At 36.6% G+C, this 12,054-nt stretch overlaps 1 protein-coding gene across 1 annotated transcript in view; it reads left to right on the forward strand.

Moving 5' to 3' along the window:
* The window catches only part of LOC111144513 (WD repeat domain 17), a 78,970-nt gene that overhangs the window by 21,900 nt on the left and 45,016 nt on the right, over positions 1 to 12,054 (forward strand). The window contains exons 4-7 of the mRNA XM_022498826.1: positions 1,319 to 1,549; positions 6,987 to 7,238; positions 8,092 to 8,214; positions 10,261 to 10,445. Of these exons, the coding sequence (XP_022354534.1) occupies positions 1,319 to 1,549; positions 6,987 to 7,238; positions 8,092 to 8,214; positions 10,261 to 10,445 (791 nt within the window). The remainder of the gene's footprint in view (positions 1 to 1,318; positions 1,550 to 6,986; positions 7,239 to 8,091; positions 8,215 to 10,260; positions 10,446 to 12,054) is intronic.

Consider the following 12,054-nt stretch of genomic DNA (forward strand, 5'->3'; position numbering starts at 1 on the left):
CCTCTTGGAACATTAAGGACACAAATTGAATTTACTGTCAATGAACAAATTAAAACTGTGCCTTTTTTTATATCATTTCCTCTTCCTGGGAAATACTACTTATCCCATACATTAAACTCTACTGCTTCCTCAAAGTATAATCCAAATCCAACTTCTTTCCAGGACAGTTGCCCAACAGTTCAGACTTTTCTATATGTCACAATCATTTGGAAAACCTTGTTGTTGTTTTTTAAAATATTTTATTTATTTATTTGTCAGAGAGCATGCGCACAAGCAGAGGGAGCAGAAGAGGGAGAAGCAGGCTCCCCGCTGAGTAGGGAGCCCGATGTAGGACTCGATCCCAAGACCCCGGGATCATTACCTGAGCCAAAGGCAGAGGCTTAACCGACTGAGCCACCCAGGTGCCCCTGGAAAACCTTGTTACAAATAGATTCCTGGGCCCTAATTCCATATGATCTGATGTGCTTATTCAGTTTGCTGATTCTGATGCATTTATAAAGTATCTGTGTTGGGAGGTTCATAATCTCTGTCTTGAGTTAGAAATTTACCATAATACTTATTTTATATATGATTTATAGAAAGGGGAATATAATTAACTTTTGTATTTCTTTTATAGTTTAAAAGGGTCTTTTATATGCATTATTATATTTCTCGTCTTAATATTCATGTGGAATAGGTGTACAGCTATTTTTAGTTATCTGCATTTTATAGATGAGAAGACAGATTTAAGAGGTAAAGTTACTTGTTGAGTTCATCTAAGCAGTACTAAGATTTGAATCTAAACCCTGATAAGACATAGATTGTAGCATTAATTTTATTACTAAATCCCTATAGTTGCATATAACTTTTCATTTATGTAATCCTTATCTTCCCAAGATATTATATTTGTATCTTATATTTAAGATCCTTTAAAATAGGAATTTTATCCTGTATTAACTTGTATACCTAGAATGACTACAGCAAGTCTACACAAAAACTCAGTAAGAATTCATTGCTTTAATATGTAGTTTCTGAAAGAAAAAACTCCATAAATGTCTATATATATGAAGCATGTTATGATATGAATAGTTTCAAACCCAACGGGGTACTTTTCCTTTCATTATGGAATTATGGAAACACCCTGCCTATGTTGCCTGTAGTTGTTAGGATCACTTTATAAGTCTGACTCCCAACTAAGAAGGTGGTAATATATTTTTTTTAATAACAAGCCTAGTCTTGTATTTTAAGTTGTTCTAGAAGTATACAGTAGGAATACTATTTAATGGTACACTCTTCTTCCTCATGTCTCTATGACATGTCTGTATTTCATTTCTCCTAGGGACGCCTGCCTCTCTCAGCTGGTGCTGGAATGCAGGTGATGCCGTGGCCTTTGTTTCCCACAGAGGCCCACTGTTCATCTGGACCATCTCAGGCCCAGAGAGTGGAGTGACTGTACACAAGGAAGCTCACAGCTTCTTGTCTGATGTCTGTGTATTCAGATGGCATACCCAGAAAAAGGGAAAGATTGTATTTGGTCATATTGATGGAAGCCTATCAATTTTTCAACCAGGTAAGAATTTAATTTAGTCAAGTTTCTTTTTCTTACCTTATGTAATTTCTTGTTTACGTAGCATACAGCCAAGGTTCAGAGTATTTTATTTTATTTTATTTTTTTAAGGTTCACAGTATTTTAATTTTAAAATAATAGTTCTACAAATAATATCCAGCACTAAGAATTCACTTTTTTTTTTTTTAAGATTTTTTTATTTATTTAACAGACAGAGATCACAAGTAGGCAGAGAGGCAGGCAGAGAGCCTGATGCAGGGCTCTATCCCAGGATCCCGGGGTCATGACCTGAGCCGAAGGCAGAGGCTTTAACCCACTGAGCCACCCAGGTGCCCCCCAAGAAGTCACTTTTATTGTAATATATTTAACTCAACTGTGTAGATTGTACTTCGAGTTAACCCAAATACAGTCATTTGCCGCGTTATTTTACTTTTTTAAGTTAGTTGTTTATTTCTATACCTTTACTAAGAAAATGGCCTGAATGAGTAAGGACATTCAACAGAATATGATGACTTACTAATACAACTCAAAAATATTTTCCCACCTGCTTCTAAAATACCAATGTGATGCCTGTAGGTCCTTAGCAAAGACTTTGAACTTGAGGTGGAAAGGAACAATAAATCTTTCGATCCCCCCATCAGCTAATTAATTAATCTAGCTGAATGAAGGGGTCTGAGAAGCTAATTTATGTTTATTTTTTCCATTTTAAACAATGATAAAGTGTGTAATGGGAAAATCTGAAAATTATCTGGATAGCTCTCCACTCAAAAGTAGTGTGGTTACCCTCTGAGAAACATGTTTTTGCCATCTGGCATCGCTGTTGATGTAGGAGACTCCTGACTCTCCAGATAGACGGATAAAAGTGCTTTTTAGGATTAAGATCGCTACTTTTAAAAAATGTGTTACATCTAATTTATCTGAAACTAAGAGAAGAAAAAAGAAGTTGAAGTTGAAAAGAAGAAATCCTGAAAATTTGAATAAATATTTCCTAAAGAAATCTTCCTACTGTTAAAAAATGATATATAAAACACTGCTATTTTGGGGCCATTTTATCTCAAACACATTTCAAACGGGATCTGCTGTTTTACCTCTTAAAGCAAGATGACAATAAATGTGCATGTCTGTCTTCACCACCTCCCTCTGCTCTTTGCGCCTATCCTCCTGTTCCTTCTGGGCATACTAATGTAACTTGGGGAGGCTTTTATCTGTTTTCAGTTGGAGGGGGGACAGGTCTGTGCTTGTTTTTTGCTACATTTGGATTTGTTGTCTCAGACACCTCCACCCTATCTGTTCTGTCCTCTGCGTTGGGAGAAAATTCTGTTTGAGAGTTGGTCATTGGGCTCAGGGTTCAGTGACCTCATTCACAGACTTTCTCCGTTTGGATCTGGTGCACACCACTTCTTTTCCCTCCTGGACTCTTGATATCCCGCAGTCTTCTTCAGTCCCAGGGAGGTAATTTAGGGACAGTCAGGATGGCCGTGTGCTGTGTGGTTCTTCCTCGTGATTGCGTTCTGGGGGTGTAACCAGATCTCAGTAGGAACTCCCCACCACTCCCCCAGCGAGCCCGCACCCAGAGACTTCGTGAGGATGGCAGTACTTTGTTTTTGAGGAACCTGGTGCTGTTGAGCTCTAGAGAGGATAATGAGGAGTGTGCACGCACTTTGGCCCAAATTTCATTCTAGGTATTATTCACATTTTATAACTTGTCATTTTGACCATCTCTTTTTCACTGACTTAAGGCTTTCTTTTCTTGCTTTATTATTATTAATATATCATTATTAGGTACTTTTCTTAATTAGGTATTTTTGAAGGTGTTAAGTCCTAAGACATTGAGACATTGTATTATATCTCTAAGATATAAAACATTGAGACACTGTATGCTTATTCTGGCATTGAAAGGATAGGGAGGCATAAAGACCTCCTTTGCACTTTGCGTCTCCCTTTTGTGGGTTTAAGTCAGGGTGGAATGTATAATATTTCAACATCTGACCTGTGACTTCCAGAAGAGGCCATCATTTTGCCATAACTCATCTTCCAGTTATTAAACGAAGTAATTTGTGCATCTGTACCCATATCTCCCATATCATCAAGTGTTATTTTTCTGGATCCACCCATGGATTCATTTGCTAAGGCTTACCCTAACAGAGTCCCACACTCTGGGTGGCTTAGATCAACAAATGCATTGTCTTGCAGTTGTAGAGCCCGGAGATAGGAGGTCAAGGTGTCAGCAAGGCAAGGCCCTGTAGAGACACCAGGGAAGGCTTCATTCCAGGGCTCTGTCTTAGCTTCTGGTCGTTCCTTAGCTCGTAGCAGCCCAGCATCAGGCTTCACATGGTGTTCTCCCTGTGTGCATGCAGTGCTCTGTCCAAATTTCTCCTCTTTATAAGGACACAGTCATGTTGGATAATGGTTCACCCCAGTGACTCATCTCAATTTATCATCTGCAAATACCCTGTTTCCAAATAAAGTCACATTCACAGATCCTTGGAGGTTGGGACCTCAACATCTTTTGGAGGGACGCAAATTCAACCCATAACAACCCCATACAGAGTTGTTGACCTCATTTATTCCATAGGATGTTTAGCAGTGGATATGTACAAAATATTAGGGAAGGTATAATCTTGCTGTGTATTTTCCTTTTGTGTGTACATGAGCTAATGGGTCATGAAGGAAATACTACTTTTTATTCTAATGCTCAATTCTGTATTGCGGCTTGAAGCTTTGAGACTATTAGCATTATACCGATAATTGTTATGCTTTTTACTTTTCCTAAGGAGTGGTCACCTTTACCTTCTTAAGGACTTATTGGCACAACAGATTGTTCTATCTCTAATAACAAGGAAGAATTAATGTCCTCCAGCCTCTTGCAGGAGACTAAACCTCAAGGTCTCTGCTGTCGGGTCTTTATCTCTTTTGGAAGGAAAAGGAAATACTCATGGAGCTAGCTTTTATGCCTTCTCCCTTTCAGTCTGAAAACCACTTTATTCTGTATTTATGTATTGGATTTTCATGTGAAACTTCAGAGTAAACAGAGGATTCTAGAGCCAAAATCATTAGAAAACTGCTCTAGCTATTTTAAATTATAGTTTTGGACAAGGCTAAGTCATCATAATTTTTTTTATCTTCATAATAGAAATGTTTTCATTGAATTAACTTTGGTGTTATTCCAAGGATGTGCATTAATCTAATTTGCATGGTTTTATTTTAGAAATGTTGATGACATATTCCCTGTGTAATACTGTGTTCCCTTTCTGAAAACACACAAGTTTTCTGGTCTCAGTTCTGGGAAAAGTTGTGCTTCTCCTGGACACATTTTTTTTTTTTTGGTCTTTTTATTTTATTATTTTCCTATGGACGCCGTGAGTTATGTAACCTTTCAAGACTTTTTCCTCTGCTTTGGCCACCGGTTTCAAAATAAAAATTTGAACAGCTATGTGGATTATACACTACTTCATTATCTCATTTTTAAACCCCAATTTTCCCTTGTCCTGGTTTTTGTTTTTGTAAGATTTTATTTATTTGACAGAGAGCACAAGCAAGGGTAGAGGCAGGCAGAGGGAGAGGGAGAAGCAGGCTTCCCACTGAGCAGGAGCCCGACACGGGGTTCGATCCCAGGTCTGTGGGATCATGACCTGAGCCGAAGGCAGACCTTAACTGACTGGACCACCAAGACACTCATAGTTTTTGTTTTTTATACCGAAATTATGTACCTTACCTTCTTATTGACTTACTCTTCTCAAATGCTTCGTCCTTATCTGACAACACAAGTTGTCTGATATTTGTATAATAAAATAGAACATAAATAAAAATAAACAAAGTATGTAAAATAATGAAAGTATTATCAGCTGTTTTAATGGCTGGCTATAAAATTTTATAGACTTAGTTTTCTATTTTTTATAATAAAAATGTTGGTACTAGACAGAAGAGAAAACAGTGCGGTAATTTATAATCATTTTTACTAAGCACGGGCTTTCAAGCAACATGATTTAGATACCATAGCATTTGCATTGCAGATTTTCCCATGTTTGTGTTACTGTTGTTTTGATTTTTTTCACATTCTGGAATATTTTTGATAAACCATTCATATTAACTGAAAATTACTTTAGAAACAGCTTTAGTATAGCTTAGGTTAATCATTTTTCTATCTCGCTCTGACTTGTAATGATTATATTAATATTCATTACTGTTTGTCAGACAAATAGCAATTTAGCAGATGCTGATTTGGGGAGATAAGTAACAAACTTTTCTTGATGATGATTGCAAAAATTTGTTAAAGCCAAATAAAGGAAATATCACATGTAGCTTCTATGGTCTTATATGCAAAAATTCTAAATAAAATGTGAGCTTAACATCATAAAGAATAATGTATTCTGACAAATTTAATCCCAACACAGAAGCTGTAAGGTTTTCAGTTCATTTTACAAATAGCTTATATAGCCAAGGAAATTGATGTTTTTTCTGCTTTTATTCTCTGACATGTTGAAAAACAGTATGTAATGGTGATACTGCAGAAGGAGCTGTGGTATCCATCAGCTGGGTTTTGTTTAGTAAACACATCTGGCTGCGTTTATAATACTCAGCGGGAGCTGGTTCTGCGAAGACCGTGGTCCCTGAACACCGTTGGTTCGCTGCCTTTCCTCTGGGAATGGGAGGCCGGCTGTCGGGAGCCCCGCGTGCTGTACCAGCAGAGGCCTTTTTCTCCCCGTTGCCAGTGGTGTCTAAATTTGGAAGGAACAAGAGGATTGTTGGATAATCCTTTGCTTCATTTAATTGCGTGTGTTTTACGTCCCTGTTTTTCTGGCTGCCTCGTTCGTACTGGTTGCCAGGAGTGAGCGGTGGTTACGACAGATGCGGTGATGCATGAGGAAGGGGTGACTGTAAATACTGATACGCTGCTTCTAACAGGTCCCACTGTTCTTAGCCCCCGAAGTGACTGACTCTCTCTTTTACAAAACTCCACGAGCTAAGTATTGTTATATTCTTCATTATACAAATAAAACACTGAGTCCGTGTCTTGTCCAAGAGCACAGAGCTGGTCGGTGGTGGCACAAGGCTGTGCACCAGGGCAGCCGGCGGCAAAGTCTGTGGTTCTAAACACAGCATGGAGTCCCTTTTGGTAGGTCCTTCCTGTCCCCACAAGAACTGTAGTTGATGACAGGATCATGGGTATTGTCTATCTCTTCTTTTTCTTTTGGCATTTCAGTAACAAATAGAAGAAACTTTCAGGGCACCAGAGGTGGCCAGAGCAGGGCAGTTCGGTCTGACTTTCCTCTTCGTTCCCTGCACTCCCGTGTCTGTTAGGACCTCTGCACACAAAGGCCAGATCTCTGTTCCCAGTACTCTCGGAGACCAGGGCTGTTAAAGAGGAAATTAATAAGATCTTAGTTGTTGGTTTTCTTTTGAGCATTTTGTTTAAATTTTTTTCTTTATATTTTAATAGGTAATAAAAGTCAGAAACATGTTCTGAGACCTGAATCTCTTGAAGGGACAGACGAAGAGGACCCAGTGACAGCTGTGGAATGGGACCCACTGTCTACCGATTATCTCCTTGTGGCTAATTTGCATTTTGGAATTCGCCTGCTAGATTCGGAATCACTTTATTGCATAACAACATTTAATTTTCCCAATGCAGCAGCTTCTGTGCAGTGCTTGGCCTGGGTTCCCAGTGCTCCTGGGATGTTTGTAACTGGGGGTAAGTTTACCCTGTTCCCCAAAGTTTTAAATATATGTATATTCTCTAACTGAATCAGGGAAATTATATTCTTTTTTTGGTTAATTTTGTATAAAATGTATTAATATCCTAATGTTATTATTTATTATAGTAAGTGCTTACTTTACTTTTATTTACACTGTATTTCATTAACATAAAGACAAATAAATATGAAATGAAGGCTCAGTTTTCCAGGTTTCTGGTTATAAAGTGGAATGTATTCTGTGTGTGTGACATGTGCCATGTGTCTGCGTTTACATTTATCATTGTGTTGTAGGAGTAATAGTCACTGAGTCTGATGGTGACTCTGTTTAATCACTGGAGGAACTGCCAGAAAGTCTCCCAGAGTAGCTTCTACGTAATAGGTGGGATTTTTGGGAAGCGAGGGAGCTTCCTAATTAGTCTTTGGTATATCAGGCAGTCTTGGTTGCAGGTGAGCAAGGGAGCAGTTTAAATACATTTCAAAAGACAAAATATTATTTACTGTTAGAGGTGGAGAGTTTTTGTAGCTGGCTTTCCTAGAGCAGGTGTGTCAGTGGGGTGCTTTTTTTGTGATCAGACTCTGATGACCTTTGTAGGGGAAGCTGCCAAAACGGGCAGTCTTTCACTCTAGGGAAGGATCTGGAACAGAAAAAAGCAAAATAAGCCAAACATTAAAAGGACGAATAGCATTTCACCTGTTTCTTTGGGTTATTGTACATTATTGTTTGAAGAATGTCAGTAAGTGGTGCTACAAATCTTGCAAGTTTAAGTTTTTGTTACTACTTTTATGTCTGGGCATTTTATGTTTCAAATAAAACTAGTTAACATAATACTTTTTTCTTGATCTGGCTAGATTCTCAAGTGGGTGTTTTGCGCATTTGGAATGTTTCAAGAACAACACCTATTGATAATTTTAAATTAAAGAGGACAGGGTTTCACTGCTTACATGTGCTTAATTCTCCTCCACGAAAAAAATGTAAGTAAAAATATCATCAAAATTTAGTATTTTAAGATGTCGGATTTATTGCTATCAAATACAATGATCATTATAATATTAACATATCACATGAACATAATAAAAAAATAAATGTACACTGTGTGTTAACCTACTGGAAATTAGATAAAAATGTGGAAAGAAAAAAGAAAATAAACATACCAAATACTATATGTTACTGAAAACAAGATTTTTAAAATTAGCCTTTGACAGTATGTGTACTAAAGGAATCATCAAGGCCACATGATCTCTAATATTACTAATTTGAAAATATTTAGAGCCAGGTTACATTTTTAAAATGCTAATAAATGGAGATATTAAGATAATATCTTATCCTGTAAGATAAGATAAGCCTCTCCTTTTCTACCCTATGCTGGGGTAGGGCCAGAGAAGTAATATGCTGGACGCTAGCATACTGTTAATATATCCTGTATTTTTTTAAGTTATTAGTTTCTTTGTTTAGTTGTTATCATGGGATGACTGAAATATGACAGATTCTCTTCTTTCATATTTTCTTTCTTATTATAAGAGTAGCCCCGACCCATTAGAGGAAAAACCAAAAATATAAAGAAGCACATACCGATCTTGTCATTATTAAGCAAGTCCTTTCAGGCTACCTATTATTAGACATCTTGGTTTTTTCCTCCCAATTTTTTAAAGTAACAGAAAGTGTGGAATAAGAAAAATGATGTGAAAATGAAAAATTTTAGATGTAGACTTACTCACCAAATCCTTTAAAAAAATAAATTGCAGGGGCGCCTGGGTGGCTCAGTGGGTTAAGCCTCTGCCTTTGGCTCGGGTCATGATCTCAGGGTCCTGGGATCAAGCCCTGCATTGGGCTCTTTGCTCAGCAGGAAGCCTGCTTCCCCCTTTTTCTCTGCCTGCCTCTCTGCCTGCTTGTGATCTCTCTCTCTCTCTCTGTCAAATAAATAAATAAAATCTTTTAGAAAAATAATAATAAATAAATAAATAAATTACAGATACATAGGTACATAAAAGGTATCAACACAACCCGTAAGGTCAACAAATTAAAATATTAGAAGAACCGGCCATGGAACATACTAATTTTAATGAAGCTGTCAGCAATATTTTATTGAACCAAATGCCTCTTTTGTTATTAGTAGTTTATGCTAGTTTGGACCTACTGTCATTCTCAGATTCTGAGAAATGAGTATTATCCAAATGAGTGCAACAAAGAAGACTTTATTATATTTGGACCAAAAAGAGAATTTACTGGGAAATATTTATCTATATTCCACTAAGTAATTAATATAGATTAGCCTGATCATTTCCAGCAGTATCATTATTTTGAATTATGTTTGCAAGAGAATATTCATGTTCTAAGGAACAACTTCTTGAAAGAAGACAAAAAATGAGATAAAGAACGTACAGAGAGACATTTATGTAATTTAAAATTGAGACATGGAAGTGAATGAACAGTGAAAATAAACCGAGGAAGAAGAGGGGAGAATTGAGATGCAAATGTATGTCAGACAGTTGTGATTCTTAATTTGGGTGCTAAATTACAGTGAATTATAAAGAACTTCAAAAAGAATTATTTTCACTGGATTGGAAATTAGTGGAAGAGAGTTATTAGCTTTAAAATAAAAACATTCTCATGGATGTTTGTGTGTGTAGAGGGGAAGTAAGTCATTAGTCAGCATTTTGAAAAAAGATTCTAATTAAAAAATAATGATGCTGCCGTTTCATTTATGGGGTGATAAGAAATCAAATAGTCACAACATGTTGTGGTTCCTCACTCACTAATTTCCATCCATTTTGCTGCACCTGCATTTTTATACATCTCTTCAAAATAACATCCACTTTTATGTACCCATATGTATAATTTTTGGCAGTGCTGCAGAAGCACTTCTGTGGTGGAAAATGGTTCTTGCCTCATGGTTTGCTGACATAAATTCTGGATAAAAGAAAGCAGAGGCATTTTTATAAATTAGACCCTGTGGTTTCATTCCAGTTTCTGGGAAGCTGTTGGTGTAAATATTTACTTATCTATATTTTCTTTTTTAGTTTTAGCCCAGTCTCCAACTAAAAATCATTATATGTCCTCGACAAGTGAAGCAGTTCCACAACCGACTTTGACACAAAATCAGGCATTTTCTCTTCCTCCTGGGCATGCAGTGTGCTGTTTCTTGGATGGTGGAGTTGGACTTTATGACTTGGGAGCCAAGAAATGGGATTTCCTTAGGGATTTGGTATGTTTGTGCTCATTCCTACTTTAATACACCACACTTATTTTGTGTTAGCTCTTGATGTTTACTTTTACTTACATGCATGACTGTTTTAAGTTATTTTCATAAAGAGTTGTATGTTAGGACTTTATCTTGGTTGGCTAAAACATTTTAGAATTGTGTGTAGAATGAGAGATGACAAAACTAGGACAATTCTTAAAATTTTAAGTGTTAAACTTCTTTCAATCTTGATGTTTATTTAGCTTATTTTTTTTTAATTTAGCTTATTGTGATTATTCTGCGTGGTTGGTAGTGTTCCCATTCTTGTGTACGCCCCATTGATCCTTCATATAATATTGGAAAATTGCATTGCAGTACTATATTTTGGAAGCAAAACGAGAAATAAGTATTCTTTCAGGAGGAAGGACAAGTCCATCTGTACCAGTTACTCCAACCTTTATTGTTCATATCTGTGAAATGAACAAGGTTGGGTTCAGTGTTTTCTGAGATTTTCTAAGACTTCTAAGATTTTTGCTGTTATCAAATCAATACAATGATTCTAGTATTCTGTGAACATTTGTTCTTGTGATCTTTAAGCCTCCATATAAAATAAGAGTACAACCTCGCTGAGGACTCGCATTTTTGACTGGTTTTGCTCTATGTATGCTTAAACCCCCTCAATAGTGCCCAGCACATAGCAAGACTTTATTCAGTTTTGTTGAATGAAGGAATTTGTGAATGAATGAAGGCATGTAATAATGTATATTGTGTTATAATTGCGATTTGTCAAGAATCCACTTCTTTAAATCTCCCTATTTGATAGGGCATAAAAATGCCTTCTTAGGGGCACCTGGGTGGCTCAGTGGATTAAGCCGCTGCCTTCGGCTCAGGTCATGATCTCAGGGTCCTGGGATCGAGTCCCACAACGGGCTCTCTGCTCGGCAGGGTGCCTGCTTCCCTCTCTCTCTCTCTCTGCCTGCCTCTCCATCTACTTGTGATCTCTCTCTGTCAAATAAATAAATAAAATCTTTAAAAAAAAAATGCCTTCTTATTTTCTACAGGTCTGCACTAGACTCATCTAGACTTTTAAAAAACTTTTATATGTTGGTTGTTTTTCTGGGGAAAAACTTTGAAAAGGAATCTAGAGCTATAATCACCCTTGTAAAGAAATTGAGGGAAAGAAAGTAATATTGTATCACTTTAGAACAAATTTAATTTTGTCCTCGAGTGAAAAAATTGAAATATGGCCAAAAAAATCTTATAACAGTGTGTAGCTTAGTTATTTTTATTCCTTTTGCAGATAGATTATTCCCTTTCCATGTCAACTTTTTATGTAAACTTGTTTCTAGTGTGGTCAACTCTTCCTGTACTTCAAATTACCATTTACTTTCCCAAAAATGTATGAAAAGGAAGAGAGAAAAATATAAGAATACATTTAAATCTATAAAAACTTGTATTAGCAAAGGAGAAATCATGTAATCTAAGTTCAGTAGCATTTCTGTTGATTGTGTATCTTCATGTTAAAGTATTTTATTTAGAAAACTGTATTATTTGATAGTTCTCATTAAAAACTAAAATACTCTTGATTATAAATTATTTCAGTGGCTTGTTTTCACTTTAATAATGCCTGCCA

This window comes from Enhydra lutris, unplaced genomic scaffold, assembly GCF_002288905.1.
Source record: "Enhydra lutris kenyoni isolate GAN:26980312 unplaced genomic scaffold, ASM228890v2 scaffoldscaffold11, whole genome shotgun sequence".
Lineage (NCBI taxonomy): Eukaryota > Metazoa > Chordata > Mammalia > Carnivora > Mustelidae > Enhydra > Enhydra lutris.